Source organism: Uloborus diversus, chromosome 2 (genome assembly GCF_026930045.1).
Source record: "Uloborus diversus isolate 005 chromosome 2, Udiv.v.3.1, whole genome shotgun sequence".
NCBI classification, from domain to species: Eukaryota; Metazoa; Arthropoda; class Arachnida; order Araneae; family Uloboridae; genus Uloborus; species Uloborus diversus.
In genome coordinates this window covers 150,873,696-150,890,928 of record NC_072732.1, presented here as the reverse complement: position 1 = coordinate 150,890,928, position 17,233 = coordinate 150,873,696, and the positions used below count along the sequence as shown (strand labels likewise).

The following is a 17,233-nucleotide window of genomic DNA, read 5'->3' as shown; positions in this document are numbered from 1 at the left end:
ATTTCTCATTGAATGAAATTATTTGAAACTTATTTTAAACTTTCATACACCTCTGCGTACTCCAACTTGTTCGGAAAGCTTCGTTGTTATGACAACCGCTTCAGCGGAAGCTAAACTGATGCATAAATACAGAACGACATTGTCGTAAAATTTGGATTTCATGATTTTGGTTAAGTTATTATATATATTTTTTTCTATTTGCTAATAAGATACATCCAAAGGTTTGTGTGAACTTTTTGTTATCACTTTCAGTTTTTTTGGTTTACTACTAATTAGTGAACAAAATCTGAAAGGAGTTCGCATTTTTCTGGAGGGTTGCACTAAAATTTGAAAAGTAACATTTTTAAAGGAGATGTTTGGATAATTGAGATTTTGGCACAGTTGTCAAATTGGGGCGACAATAATTTTATTTTGGCACTATCAAAAACTTGGCGAGAAAAAAATTCGCCAAATTTCCGATTGTTGGGGGGGAGGGGGGTATATCAAAGTAGTTCTAACTTTGATGTCAAAACATTTGGGGTAAAATTACTGTAACGTGGTTGTTACAAGTCTTTAAAAGTCTTGGCGCCATATAGCCATCACGAAAGTCTCATTCAAAATAAAAATAATAAATAAATTAAGCCAGAAAAAACTGTTGAAAATTCCATAAAAATATTCCAAATAATCCGCCAAGTGTGTGAATGAATCTAAATTTATAAATAATAGTCATTAAATAACATAAAAATTCCATCCAAATGTAAAACAATCTGCAAAATCCTTTTTTGCTAAGCGCTGCAAAATGTGGTGCTGATAAAAACATTTCCAAAAAATCCCAGTTATCAAAATCTTTCCCCTAAAGCTTTAAATCTTTGAAATACATTCTTCAATACATTGATGAATGTTCCCTATTGACTGCACCAGCACTTTTTTCAGTCTCACTTATCCAAAAAATATATGCTTGTTTAAAAAAAAATCTTTTCAGAGATATTCAAAATGTTGCAGTTTATTTTGTTTGTTTTCAACTGTTACTGAATGATTCGTAAAAAATTTCAAAAAATATAAAATTGGGAGGTAGATTTAAAATAAAATAATAGTTTAAAAAACTAAAAAAACACGCTTTCGTAGCAAAATGAACTAAAAAGTGAAAAATAATCTTTGGATGATAGTAGTTGACCAATCACTTAATTTTAATGGAATACAAAAAAGCGTGGGGTGCTGTCTATTTACATTTTTGCTTGGACATTAAATGGAAGAAATTCAAGACAACTGATAAGAAGCCCCCCCACGCTTTTTTGTATTCCATTAAAATTAAGTGATTGGTCATTGGTCAACTACTATCATCCAAAGATTATTTTTCACTTTTTAGTTCATTTTGCTACGAAAGCGTGTTTTTTTAGTTTTTTAAACTATTATTTTATTTTTCTGTTTTTTAGTCTTATGTTGGAGAATTATCAGGCAAAGTTTTTTTTTTTTTTTTGCGGTATATGAAAATTTGAATCAGATTGGGACTTAATTGACGAAATTATTTATGAAACGAGTGCGAGGTAATATCTCAAAGTTAAGACAAGGGCACCCCGATGGGAAGCTACTGTGAGTCATCGATGTATGTTTGCGGAAATCATATTTATATTACTTTGAAAATTTGAGATGTATTTGAATAAAAGTTTTGTTCAACAATGGTCTCATCAGCAATAAATTTCCAATTGAAGGCTCACCTCAATTTTGGCATGAAATTAGTTAAAAACAGTTATATTTCATGTTCTAATTACCTTGGAACATTGGAACAAATTTTGTCTGATGCAGAAAAATTAAAGGTTTTTGTAGAGATTTTTAAATAATTTTTGCGAGTATTTTTTAATGTATTTTTTTAAATTTTTCTTTTTTCACATTGTTGGATTTATGCCAAAATATTGATTAAAATTGGAGGAAACTCACAATTAAAAGAGTTAATTAATTAATTTGATTATAGAATATGGCATTGTCATCGGGTCTGAGGTCGCGTGCCAAATTTCAAAAGAATCCGATCGCAGGAAGTGGGCGAAATTTGAGCTGCAAGATTCCATTACAAGATACATACATACATACATACAGGTGAAGCTAATAAAAGCGTGTTAAAAATAAATAAACCATTAATTGAAATCATGTAACACTAAAATGAATGTAAATTGTTAATGCCCTGCCAGTCAGATAATTACAGCAAATTTAAAATATAAAGATTTTTTTTTAACGCGCTCTTATTAGCTTCACCTGTATGTATGTATGTATGTATGTATGTATGTACCTACAGTCCAACCACGGATTGCATGGAATTTTCAAATGTCCAGATAAGACGAATCTATGTGAATAAGGGGGAAAAGTTAAAATTTGATGCGCGTATACCGCTCATTTGAATGAGACTCTGCTTCTGCAAAAGCTGAAATCGGTAAAAAACAATAGATTCGTCCATTTCCGGCTGTAAAACGGATGTTTGTCTTTCCATACAATCCGTGGTCAGACAGTATGTATCTTGTATCTTGTAACGGAATCTTGCAACTCAAATATCGCTCACTTCCTGCGATCGGAATATTTTGAAATTTGGCACGCGGTTTCAGACCCGATGACAATGCAATATTATATAATCAAATTAATTAACTATTAATTGTTAGTTTATTCTAATTATAATCAATATTTTGGCAAAAATCCGATAATGTGAGGAAGGAAAAAAAATACATTAAAAAATGCTTGCAAAAATTATTTCAAAATATCCTTAAAAACCTTTAATTTCTCTGCATCAGCCAAAATTTGTTCCAATGTTCTAAGTCTAAGCTAATTAGAACATGAGTTATAATTGTTTTTAACTGTTTTCATGATAAAATTTAGGTGAGCCTTCAATTGGTAATTCATTGTTGATCAGGCCATTGTTGAACAATACTTTTATTAAAATGAATCTTAAATTTTCAAAATAATACTAGAGGACCCGACAGACGTTGTTCTGTTCAAACTTTGTAAATTGAAAGTTAAACAATTTCAATAAACTATCAAGTGTTTGAACCGTTTTGTTGAAACAAATAAGTAAAAAAAAATGTTTTAAGCAACTATGGTGTCAGTATGCGTATATTTATTACAACTTGATTTATCTCATGACCACTGAGCAGTTGTTTTATTAGATATTTTTTCTCCCGTACTTTATGGTTTGTTCCTTCAGCCATACTCAAAGCATAAAAAGCGTCCTCAGATATTAAGTGTTAAAATCTATCAACCCATCTAGAACAAACGGGAAATCCCGCTGCAACATCCCCATATGAAAAAGAATAAAACAATCGAAATTATATCGTTTAGAAAAGTGATAAAGGTAGATATAGTTCTATGGAATAAGCAAAAATCACTCATCCCTCCTTCCTCCCCCGATGTAAAATAAACACATTATTCAACTAAAATGAATAAAAACTCTTTAAAAACGAAAAGCAATTCTTTGCAATTTGAAATATTTCGCCAAATAAACAAAAAATACAATAAATTACATTAATAGTAGCTTTAAAATGTAAACAAATGATCTAGCAAATCTATTGTTTATAGCCAAAGTCGCCAAGCCACCACGTTACTGTAATCCAACCGATCACTGAGCGAAGCCAACTCCGACCGATTAGCTGTCCGATCTTTTGAACGAAAATTTTTTAAACTTCATATAGTGCCTAATTTGTTCTTTCCACCAAAGATAAAGATCTTCCACTGCACTGATTTTTTGTCTGCAGAACTACCCTGTTTTATTTTATCTGGAGGAAAATATAATTTATTTCATCTTTAAATTCCATCATCTTTTCCTTTAATAATGTTAGTAAGTTAGATAATCCTTACAGTATTCTTGACATTGGTGCTAAAACTCAGATGGATTTGAGCCGAGAAAAAAATGTTGCTAGATACTGTACTTTCTGATCATTTGGTTAGGAAAGCATATAAAGCGCCGATCCAGTCACATGGTTCAACTACGACGACAGAACACACGTTTTGCATGAACCTTCCAGTACTTTAGTTTGAAAAATATCACGGGCCCTAAAATCGTTGTTTTCAAAAAATGAAGGCTTCACTCTCTCACTCTACGTTTTATCTATTCTCAATTGACATTTCACAGTAGGAAATTTCATTACAAATTGCAGAGCTGGCTCTCTTATTGTCCTTTGGCAACGGGTTAAATATTTATTTCAGTTCTCGCTCAACAATAGATTAAAATAAATATTAATCATTTGGGAGAAATAACCATCCAATGTTTAAATTTATTCATTAATTAACAAAAACGTTTCCGATTCGATCCATCGCGCTTCGAAACCATGCTTGCCACAACTTAATTACACACAAAAAATTGATCAAAATCGGTCCAGCCGTTTAAAAACTTTATGGTGACAAACGTCCGCACAGAAGATTTTTATATGTTAAGATAAATATGACTAGCTTTTACCCACAGCTTCGCTCACGTTGATATAGTTTTTTTTTTTATCGATTCAAGTTAATGGTCAGCACAGACATAGGTCAAATAGTTGCCAAAAAATGGTTTGTCCCCGTTAAAGGGGGGGGGGGGTGTCCCCGTTTTCTCCTCCTTTAATGTATCAAAAGGTACATTAAAGCAGAAAATCGGGGGGGGGGGGGGGGTAAATGAAATGTCGGCGAAACTGGGAAGACACCTAAAAAATCACACAACATAAATCAGGAAAACGTTCAGGAGTTGTAAAGAAGTTAGTTTGAGTAATTCTCAAAAATTCCAATTCGAGTGAGGTCAACAATTCTTAAATAAAGTCAAATATTTCCTTTATAATCCCAATCCCCGTCAAATGATGTCCAGCGCAAAAACCGGCTATCTAAATTATTGTATAGCTTCTTACCGGAGAAAACGTTTCAAAGTATGATCAACAACAACAGTCACTACAAATCCTGATTCTAATAAGGTTCCTTTTGAGTGAGAACATCAAACTTTTAAAATCCCTATCAGGAGGAAACCAACTGTTTCTAAATAACATAAACGGTCCTGATTAAAATACTAAAAATTTCAGAGTAAAAATATTATTAAAATAAGACTAAGCAAAGCACAACAGTTTTTAAGTTCCCATGTAAATGAAGACAATAGTACAAAAAACTTCTCATTTCGGAAAGAGAAACATTTCCTAAAGTCTCTATTAGAATGATGATATCAGCGTTTTCAAATAACATCTCTCTCTGAAGATCTCCGTCATGATTAATTCCAAAAATCTTCATCAGTACAGGTCCGCCGATAGAATAAAAAACAAATAAAAAAAAAAGAAGAAAGAACAATATTCTCCAACGTCGCCATTAAAATACAAATACAAATACAAAAGTGACGACCAGCAACAGGCTCTGGGCCCAGCTAGACTGATCCTGGTCAATTTACAATCCCCAGTGAAGATCAATGGCTCTCTTAAAACTATCTACTCCCTTGCTGATTACCACCTCTTCCAGTAAGCTGTTCCAAGGATCCACTACCCTGCTAAAATAATAATTTTTCCTAATATCCATGTTAGCATGAGATTTAAATAGCTTAAAACCAGTGGTTGGAAGTAGCGCGCTACAAGTAGCGACGCTACTGTAGTAGCTACATTTTGTAGTAGTTTGTAGTGTAGCGCACTACTTTTGAAAAAAAAAGTAGAGTAGCGAGTAGTTCGCTACAAAAAAAAAGTAGTTTGTAGCGATTTCTAAAAACTACTTTTGAATAAAGTTTCCAAAAAAAAAAAAAAAAAAACACGAGGTTTCAAACAATCTGACAGCTGCAAGTTTTACGCGAGTAAAACTTGCATCAATTGGATTCGTAAGACTCTGAAAAATACGAGCTGTCATCAGACATATTTTGACGCTATACGTTCTATCTGTTAGACGCCATTAGTTTGTTTGGCATCGATATGTTCACATTTCCCTAATATTTGCCTTGAGTAGAGCATGGCTTAGAAAGAAAAGAATAATAACTGCGAAATAGTGTCAGGTTTGTGTTTTCTGTCAGCAGAAAATGTCCCGTGAATAAACATCATTTTAGATGTCAATGAGATTATTGTGTCAATATCCTCTTAATATGGAAGCTACTGTAAATGTTATAGAAGAGGATGACATTGAACTGCCTTTTTTGGCCGGCTAACAACAAATATAAAAGTGTTATAGGAATATATGATAACGGAAATGTTTCGTTTCATGCAAAATTTGCCCGTTAAGCAAAAAGGCATGAATGTCATACGCATTTACTATCGAATCTCTACTTACGTGAGAGATGAGTTCCAAGACGTAGGTTGACATTTTGCGTTGAAGAAAAGAGTATATATACGATTTATTTAATGAACGTACCGATTATTTTAGACATTTGCAAACACCCCTAAACTATTTTTGCCCATTGCTTAAGTTCATTTTTCCGAATTTAAACGTAGAAAACTGACATTTTACTGTCTTTAAAAAGAAACTGTTATTGGATAAAAATACGGTTAGGGTGCACAAAATCAATGGGAGAGAATAGCATAAAATGAAACAGTACAGTACGTATAGTATGTAGTAATAATAAAATGCAGTACTACAACAGTACTGTACAGTAGATACAGTAATTATATTTGACGCACTTTTTAGTTGATCAACAATATCGAAAATCTTTTAATTTTTTTAGTTGTCAGGAACTTTCTACTATTCCTTTTAAAACTTTAGATTAACAGCCCGCTTATGTGAAATAATGTTTCATCAACTTCATATTTAGAATGAAAAATATGCGGAGTGGCGATTTGTAAATTAACAAAGCAATGTTTCGACTAGTACAGTGTGGGGTACTTTTTCTTTCAGTGATCCTGAAAGGAAAGTTCATTCACGAAACTAATATTAAGTACCCAATAAAGCGGGTGATACTTAAGTCTTGGGATTCCTTTCCCAAAATTTTCGTGTTACGGGGTGAGGAATTCGCGTTAACTTCAAAATTCGTTACTCGAGAAAAGCTCACTATTTACCCATTTCGCGTGTCGACACTTGCACATTGAAGTAAAGTAAGCATTCTTAGTTATTTTTAATATTTTGGATATTTATTAATATTCGACAACAAATACTCGTACCGCTTGGTATATTTTAAAAATGTCTTTAGTTTTTCTTTTTTACTGATTGAGGGTTCATATATCAACAAAATAAGAGTCAGATGTTAAATATTTTTAGTTTTCGAGGTCATACGGTAAAATTGAAAAATGCTCTTAGTTCTTTTTATCAGTTGCGTATAAGAAAGAAGATTGTGTCCAAGTCCGGCTATCTAGCTTGAAACTTAAAACCAATTCACTAGTTCCTACAAAATATGTCCCTATAAAATTAACTCTAATAATAAAAATTAAGTTTTTCTCTTTTGTTTAAAAGGTGTTTCTCACCATCTAAATCTTACGTACATATACATAATATGACCAAAAGTATTGGGACACTTTCAAAAATTTACATTTTTACGGATTTCTCGAAAAATAAAAACAATTGCTCTGTAATTTTTTGATATTAAAGGTATACTCCAGCTGCTATTTTCCTAGAAAAATTAAGTCTACCATTCATTTAGGAGACAACAAATTTAGGAAACAAAAAAATTTTTTGATCATTTTTCATTGTAAATAGCTGGTAATAAGCTGCAAATTTCAGAAATAAATTAAAAATCTATCTAGAATTTATTTAGATATATTCGTAAAGGTATCTCTTATAACCACAGAGATATAAGCATTTCTTTCAAAAATGCACAATTTTTTTGAAGTTTTCGGCTCATATCAGGTAGAGTTTTCTGTTAAACGCTACTTAACTTTCAGAATATTTGACAGCATATTAGAGAAAAATAATAATACAATTTGAAGTTAAAATATTGAAAATTTTCTGAAATATGAAAGGTTAAAACCAATTAATTTTTCACTTCGCATGCACGAAAGATAGCAATTTATAACTTTCATAATCGGAACCCCAGATACATTCTACAACTCGTAAAAAAATCCCACCGTGATATCTTTAAAATGTAAAAAGTTATCAGCGATCTAATGAGCCGAATTTTAATATTTCTTGGCTTGACGGTGAATCGTGAGGGATCGTTCGCAAATAATCCATTCTGATCATGAATCACTCTGCAACGATAACAGGAAAGTGTTGCCAGTTTGCAAACGATCCCTTACCATTCATCGCCTGTCCAAGAATTATAGAAATTCGGCTCATTAGATCGCTGATAACTTTTTGAATTTTAAAGATATTGAGGTGGATTTTTTTATGAGTTGTAGGATACATCTAAGCTTTGAATCATGAAAGTTATAAATTTCTATCTTTCGCGCATTAAACGTTCACTGCGCAGGCTCGAACGTGATTAATTGCTTTAAACATTCATATTTCATTAAATTTTCAATATTTTAATCTTAAATTTTATTCTTATACTTCTCTAATATGCTGTCAAATATTCTGAAAATTAAGTAACGTTTGACTAAAAAGTCAGCGTGATTTGAGCCAAAAACCTTCAAAAAAAAATTGCATTATTGAAAAAAATGCTTGTATCTTTGTGGAAGATACTTTCAAGAAAATGTAAAACTAAATGTTTGACAGTTTTTTAACTTATTTCTGAAATGTATAGCTTATTCCCAGCTATTTAGAATGAAAAATGATCAAAAATCTTTTTTTGTTCTCTTAACTTGTTACTGGTCTCCCAAATGAATAGTAGACTTAGCTTTTATTAGAAAATGACAGCTGGAGTGTACTTTTTATGTGAAATAAATTACAGACCAATTGGTCTTTTATTTCTCCAGAAATCCGTAAAAATGTGAATTTTTAAAAGTGTCCCAATACTTTTGGTCATATAGTGTATGTATATCTACATGAAATTTTAATCAAATTATGACTCCATCTATTTACATTTTCAAGTAGCCGAGTTGCACTTCTTGAATGAAATATTCACTGTCAGGAAAAGATTAAAAGCTTGAAGGTTGAATTCCTTCAACTTTTTAAATCCTTTCTTACAGCGGATATTCGTAAAAATCGTAAAAAATGTTTGGAATGGCTCAGTAAAGGAATGAAACAATAAATAATTCTTAGTCCATGTTCAAGTGAGCAAATTTATTAATCTAAAGCAGTTTTCTAATTTTTTCGTTCAGTCTTCAAACGGTGTGTGTGTGTATGCTTTTTATTTATTTATTTTTTTAAAAGTAGCGAAGTAGCGACTACTTTTCAAAAGTAGTTTGTAGTTGCTACATTTTGAAAAAAGTAGTTGTAGTTGTAGTTAACTACATTTGTAATAAAGTAGTTGTAGATGCAGTTAACTACATTTGTAATAAAGTAGCTGTAGTTGTAGTTCGCTACAAAAAGAAAGTAGTTTTTCCAACCACTGCTTAAAACAATGACCCCTTGTCCTGTTTTCAGTGCTAAACTTCAGCCCCGTAACATCTTTCATTTTAATAAATTTAAACAACTGAATCATGTCCCCTCGGTCTCTTCTTTGTTCAAGACTGTACATTTTTAGCCTTCTAAGCCTGAAATCATAGGATTATACTATTACAAAATCCTAATTAGCATCATTTATCCTTAAAAACACACACAAAAAAGAAAATTAAAAGTTTCATAAAAATTTAAAATAATTAGCCAATAGGTTAACGCAGTCACGTGGTGAGACTGGAGATAAAAAATGGATTTGGTGAATTAATTTACATTTTAATAGTAGTTTTAGCGTTATTTGAGAGTGTTGTTTCACTAATTTGGCGGATTAGTTTTAACTTCAATACCTTATACACAGTATATTTGATGATCTTTTTAACAAAATTAATTTTGCGAAATTTTTACATTTTAATGCATTTTTTGTAATGGATGTAGCGCCAAGATTTTTGAATACTCGTCTCGACCGCGTTATCATAACTCTGCCTATCGAATACGTTTTTAATATGTCATTTTGTTTTCTATTTTTGCACTTAAAAGCAGCGTAAAAATGTAAAATAATAAATCCAACTTCCATTATTTATCGCCAAAGAACCACAGTATCATATATTCGCCCGATACTTGCCAAGTTTATAAAACTGCGTAAAATGTTTTCTTAATCTATATTCATAAGATATGATTTTTAATTCCAAACAGAAGATGCTATAAAGAAAATGTTTTGCATGTATTTGGCCCTTCCTGGCGAAAAATAAATCTATTTTCGACGGTAACTGGGGGTGGGGGCAAACTCTATTTAATCATTTTCTTTATTTAGTTACCAGGTTATTGTACATAGCAAAAATACCCGGCATTGCCTAGATCTGTAATAATTATGAGAAACAATATCGCTACTTTTATTTGTTTTCTTCTGTAACTGAAATAACTCAAAGCACACCGCTTTGACTTGATTAAAAATCTAGCTTTTTCCTTGCCCATAAATGTAAAATGGCATATGAAAGAAACAAATAGTACTCTTTTAGAAACGAAAAAACGACATTTAAGAATGTACAAATTTGAGAAATTTCCAAAATATGAATTTAAACTTCACTTGTTAAAAAAGATTTATCTGTTTTTTTTTTTGAACATATTCTAAAATCTTCTCTATATTGCTATTAAAGTACAAGCGTTTAAAACATATAGCCGCCCGTAATCCCTTACTGCGATTTAAAATGTTAACAAATTTGCGATGATCGTTTTGGATTACCTTGGATAAGGCTCCCCCTCCCTACTTTATAAAACTATGTGTTACTAATTTTCATCCAAGAGACAGTGTCGCCATATACTAAGATACTTCTGGTGACCATAAAATGATGTAAATAATATGATGTTTTAACAATAAAAAGAGAAGCAAACACAGAGACAATGAAAACATAATTTTAAATGTTTGCTAAGATAGGAAGTAATCAAGTCGGGCACCCAAGTGATGTGCCTTTAACGGAAAAAGTATACTAAATGCTTCAAACATCTTAATTATAAATTAGCAAAATAGTTTCTAGAAAGTTCAGGATAAGAACTTCCTAAACGGTATTTTTTTGGTCACTTCTTTAAAAAATAAGTAAAAAAAATGCAGGGGGGAAAAAAGCCGAGTTATTTTCTTTCAAATAAATTTAAGTGGAGCAGTTTTCATGTACTCAGTCTCACATTTCTATCATCTTATGCAAATAAAATAGGATGGATTTTTCAAAAACTTGATGCTGATGTAAATTGATGCATATGTGCTTTTTTATTCATAAAAGTATTTTAATAAATTTTTGCATGTTACTAGGATTTTGAAATGGCTTTAAATCTTCCTGTGGATGAAAAATTGGCAGCTAGTATAAATAGACGAAGGATTTCAGAAGAACAACGGAAGCAGAGAATCTTTAATGCTAAAGTGCGACAAATTGGAGTAAGGTTTCAAAGCATTAACATTGTATTTTAGTTTATTTATTTATTTATTTTTTTCACATAAAGCTAAATGTCATTATGCAATGAAGTTTCGATATTTCTGCTTGTGGTCCATGTCAATCCAGGCAGGGTGAGGATTACCTTCATAGTCTGGGACGTTTTCAATGTAACATGTAGCTCGTTTGGAAAAAGAGTGCCACAATACGAAATTTTTAATTTTCTTTTTTTTTCCGCTTAAAAAGCTTCAAACAACGTTATTTTCTTAGGAAAATAATGACAGATTTTTGTTCTAATATTAACCACTGGAGAGTACAGCAAATTTAATTTTCTTACAGCAAACATCCGGAAGAGTTAAATTTTAAACGATTCCCCTGTAAAATTTCATTTCGTTTTGTGGCACTCTTCTTCCAAATGAGTGATATATTAAAATTCAGAAGAAAGTAAGTTACAAGCATAATTTTGTTTTGCTCTTCCTCCTCCCCCCCCCCAAAAAATATTCTTAGCCCGATACAGACTTCTAAAGATGACTACCTAGGCCCAATTTCTCACTTGCCATTTTCGACAAAATTTTCAAACAGCTTTATCTCCAGAACGATGCACGATATTTTATTTTGTTTCGGTGTTATGCACTTGAAACATAATCATTTTCTCCTTGAAACAATTTGCATTATCTATACAAAAAAAAAAAAAAAAGCTGAAGAGTTTGTTTGTTTGAACTCGCTAATCTTAGGAACTACTGGTTCGAATTGAAAAAATTCTTTTTGTGTTGCATTGTCTAATGTCCATTTATTGAGGATGGCCTTTTTTTTTAAAAAATCAGATTGACCGAAATAATTGTAATTGAAAATTAAATGCTTAATTGATTGTTTAGTTCCATGCATTCATAACAGATGGGGGTAAGTTTTGTTCTATGAATTCCTAATAGATGACGGGGTAAATTAACTCATCGAGAGGGCGCTGGCCGACAGTCGATAGCTGCGAGGAACCCTGCCGCGCGACTCTGACGGGTAGTCCTATGCTATTGTGAGACTGTAGTGGTCAGCTCACTGGTTCTTGAATGCGTTTTTTTTCTCGATATTCAGGTACATAATTTGATTTTCTAGGACTTTTCTATTGGGTTTTGTTTTCCTTACTTCTTGAACGTTTGTTTTTGCTCCTATAGTTGAAGATAGTTACTTATCTAAGTAAATAAATTGATTTTTCGTATTATTCAAAATTTGATTTATCGTATTATGCAATTGTGATTGTTCTTTATAACGTTTTTATTATAGTACTACTCGGCCGAAACCTGGGCAGCGGCGAGTACCCGGCTAGTTTGGAAATATGTTTGCAATTTATCTTGCTATATTATTTTGAAAAAATAAATTTTAATTATAATCTTTTTTTAGTTTTTTATAAGCACCAAATTCAAAAATTTTGATTTTTCTAAAACTTTTGATCATTACAATTGAGTGTTACATTCCCTAAAAAATAAGAGAGCTTCCACTTGAACAATAACTTTTACAAAATAGTCAACTACTTTTGGTTGGAAAAGTATCTTATCGTGTTATTCTACTTTTATAGGAATAAGATAGACAAAGTTGGAAGAACTTTTCAAGAGTGACTTTTATTCAAGGAAGTGAGGCAAAGCGTAAAGAATTCGCAGTCCACCATAAGTTTTTGGAGAGGACTCGAGATCAAATCAAATCAGCTTCCACTTTTGAATTAAGCAGGTTCTAGAGGCATTTGGAAAAAAAATGAGGGTTTTTCAGGAACTTTGTGCATAAACGCAGATTTGAAAATTTAAAATTTTGTTTAGCAGCAAGTGTCCAGAAGGCACTTTAAATTCGTCATCTAGCTACCAGTGGCGGATTTACCATGTAGTAACTGTCGCAATTGCAACGGACCACCACGATAGGGGGACAGGGAGGCAACGAAGTAAGCCCGTCTTTTAGGGTCAGCTGATGTTGAAAAATCAATGTATCAATGCGATAGTATATGCGAAAGTTGACTTCTGGATAAACCTCTCATCTACTTTCCATCTATTTTCTGATGCATTAAGTGTTTTGCACTATAAATAATAATTGAGGCGTTAATATCCCATAATCACTGCTTATAATATTTTCAATTTTTGCCTTATGATGTATCTTAAAACATGTTTTAATGTACAAGATATTTTAATTAAAAAAATGTTATGTCTAACAGATAGATGTGGATGCACTGAAATATCAAATGCATGATAAAGCTTTATCAAGAGCGAGAGAAGCAGACAGAGAAAACAAAATAGGTGTGAGATTATTTTTTTTAATTCCTCATATTCTTTCACGTAGGGAAAGACCGCCTATATTGGATCCCCTAAGAATAAGAGACCCGTGTCGCTAAGTGTGAAGCAAAACAAAAATAAAAAATAGCGCTTCTGAAGCCAAATTTAATTAGGAACCGTCATAGGTACTTACATTTTCTGTAAATATAACGATAGTTTTTTTTTTTTTTTAAATTATTTTTAACAAAGTTGCAAAAGTTCAATTTAGGAATATATGCGCTTACATTGAATCATGCGCTTCCTAAATTGAACCGTAAGAGTAAATGATATACACTGACTACCAATAAGTATTTGGACACCTGTGATAGAAAAGAAAAACTAACTTTATTCAAAATCAATAGTTGGTAGAGCCTCCACGAGAGGCAATTACAACGTGAACCCTCTGGGGCATACTTTCCACAAGTCTTTGTATGACAGCTAGTGGTATTTTCTTCCACTCAGCTTGGAGAAGGCATAGAAGTTCCTTCACCGATTTTGCACGGGGAGTGCACCCCTGAATTCGGCGATGCAACTCGTCCCAGAAGTTCTCGATAGGGTTCAGGTCTGGGCTCTGGGCAGGCCAGTCCATTCGATGAACTCCATTGGCACCATACCAAGCTTTGGTTAATGTCGAAACATGACAACTGGAATTGTCGTCCTGAAAGTAACAGGGGTCCAATCCGTAAAACTGCCACAACGTAGGAAGCACATTGTCATCCAAAATAGTACAGTAGGCATCGGAGTTGAGCTTACCATGAATGGGGACCAAGGGTCGCAGCCCATACCAAGAGAAACACCCCCAGACCATAATTTCACCTCCGCCGAACTTGACTGTTGGCACAATGCATTCTGGCAGGAGATATTCTCCAGGTAGGCGCCAGACCCAGACCCTGCCATCCGAACGGTAAAGGCTGAACCTTGATTCGTCACTCCAAAGAACTTGTTTCCACTGATCTACGGTCTAATTTCGATGTGCTTTGCACCACATTAACCGAGCAGCGCGGTTAGACTTTGATCAAAGGCTTACGGGCAGCAGCACGACCATGAAAGCAGATGTGCTTCCTTACGGATGGTATTATATGAAACAATACTCCCGGATGAATGTTGAAACTCCATGCGGATGAGGGCCATTGATTGGGTGCTGTTCTTCCGAATTTCTCTGGACAGCACTAGTCGGTATCTATCTTCCAGTTTCTTGGGTTTGCCGACTCGGGGCACATTCCGACAATGATCGCTCACCTTCCACTTCTTAATCACATAGGCCACTGTCGATTTTGGGTACTTCAGATCGCGAGTAATTTCCCTTAAGGATCGGCCACATTTGTGATACCCGATAATTATACCTTTCTCGAAATCAGAGAGCTCCGAACTGCGAGGCATCTTGCATGCGACTAAAACCGATGCTATTTCCTACACGATAAATACCGGCGGAGGCCGTGACGTACCTTAGGACCGCAGATATCGACATTTGCATAGGTGTCCAAATACTTATTGGTAGTTAGTGTAATAACTTTGCATTTGAACTGTATAGTCTTTTTACAGGATTTGCAGTAGAATTTACTTTGCTTTGGGCTAACTTGGGGCAGTGTTGATGAACCCACTGACGGCATTTCATATACTAAATCATACTTTGCACTTCATCTCTATGGCAAATATTGCAATACCAGTAGTTTTGTGCGGTTTTTTGCTTCTTCTTTTGCAGCTTTTTCTGTTTTTTGTCCTTTTTCTGTGGCGATGACGTTAGAACGTTTGCCGAAGTAGGTTTCCTTCTTCTGCTTTCCATTTTCAATGCAACAGTAATATGTGTGCCACCTTAACAAAATCATCAATAGAACCGGCGATCATAACTCGATGAAAACTAACCACTGATTCCTCGGAACTTGTATTAATTTTATCCGTACATTGTTCTTGTGCATCTTGAACAGCTGAAACCGAACATGTAGCATGTTTACTTTCGTAGTCTCATCTGGACTACAAACTTCTGACTCAGTTGCTGCAAAGTCGCTGTCATTGAACTCAATTGTACTAACAATTCAAATGAGATTGAAGCTTCTAAGCCAGTGGTTCCCAACCTTTTTTGGTCAATCGCCCCTTTCGGAAGTTGAACTACACCTATCGCCCCCCACGTTCTTCCCTTAAAAACACAAATTAGATGGCGCTGATTTTAGTGAAGACTGATGTTACTGAACGAATAATTTTAGTTTAAAGCTTCAAAAAGTGCATGATAAAGCAATAATTAGCTTTAAAACTGACTTTTTTATTCTTAACCTCTTCCCCTCCCCCCCCCCCCCCAAAAAAAAAAGAAAAAATGTAATTTTAAGTGTTTTAATTAACCAACGTCATTTACATACCTAGCAAAAGTAAGAATACTACATTTTTCAGTAACATGCTTTTTTTTAAAAATTGAAATCCGGAAAAAATTGAAAGTTTTAACTGTTATGATTTGTTCTTTTTTATCTTTTTAATGGCTGCATTGTGCTTGATGGAACTCCGTTAAAGCTTTGATGCCTGGCTTTATATTAGTGAGATTTAATTTGAGGTCCCCTTTGAGGCAGATGTCCAATATATTTCTTCGCTTTGTGAGAAGCTGCACTACAGAGCTAAATCCTCTTTCAACTAAATATGTTGAGGGGAATGAGATGAGGAGCTGTTCAACTTTTTTCCAAAGTTGTTCCCCATAAGCTTCACCCAGGCAAGTTCGTAACCGTATTGCTTGAAAGTAATTTTTGATTCACAATCAAATTTCAAATCCATAAACTCTGTCTGCAAAGAGTTTTCCAGTTCATCCACATCTTCAAATCTAAAATCCAGTCAGGACTTTGTAAGTTGATCAAATCTGCAAACCTTGATTCCATGTTCTTTTTTTAACTGATCAAGGTGATCAATAAAAATTAAAATTTTTTCTTCAGGAAGTTCATCATCCACGATTAAACTTTTTTTTAGAGTCAGAAGCAGGATAAATTCTTTACGGTCAATATTTGCCTTGTGGATTTCGAATTTGGCAATGAATGCTGAAATTATGCTTTTGGCCTTGATAAGGTTCATCTTGTTTCCTTGAAGCTTAATGTTGACTTAGTTCATTTTTTCAAAAATATCTGTGAGATACGCAAGTTCCAATTTGTGCTGTTTCAAATTCTCACTTAAAGCAGGATCATGCAAGTCGAGAAACTCAGCTACAGAGTCGAATAATTCAAAGAAACGGCACAAACAGTTTCCTTTGGAAAGTCATCTCACAGACGTATGTAAAAGCAAGCGTTCGAATTTTTCATCATTTTCATGGCAAAACTCTCGAAACAGGCGATCATTGAGAGAATTAGCTTCGATCTTGTTAATACCAGTAATGACTAATTGTAAGGTTTCATGTAGAACACCACTCAAATTTTTTGCAGCCAAGTGTGGACGATGAATGACACAATGGATGGTAATCACTTCTGGCACTTCTTTTTAAGGTGTGCAAGAAACACAATATGACGACCCGCCATGGCAAGGGCACCATCTGCTGTGCAAGCAGTTACATTTGTCAATGGAATTTCTTTTTCTTCAAAATAATCCTTCACCACTTTAAAAATCAACGATCCCTTTGTATCAGTAAATAAGGTTCCGGCGAACAACATTTCCTCAGTTATCTCTTTCAGCTCATTAATAAACCTCACGCATGCTAATAAAATAGCTCCGTTATCA

General features: G+C 33.4%; 1 protein-coding gene across 1 annotated transcript in view; it reads left to right on the top strand.

Moving 5' to 3' along the window:
- Positions 1–134: 134 nt before the first annotated feature.
- Positions 135–17,233, top strand: part of LOC129217418 (RIB43A-like with coiled-coils protein 2) — a 33,053-nt gene continuing 15,954 nt past the window's right edge. Inside the window, exons 1-3 of the mRNA XM_054851716.1 lie at positions 135–169; positions 11,150–11,272; positions 13,456–13,537. Of these exons, the coding sequence (XP_054707691.1) occupies positions 161–169; positions 11,150–11,272; positions 13,456–13,537 (214 nt within the window). The 5' untranslated portion in view covers positions 135–160. The remainder of the gene's footprint in view (positions 170–11,149; positions 11,273–13,455; positions 13,538–17,233) is intronic.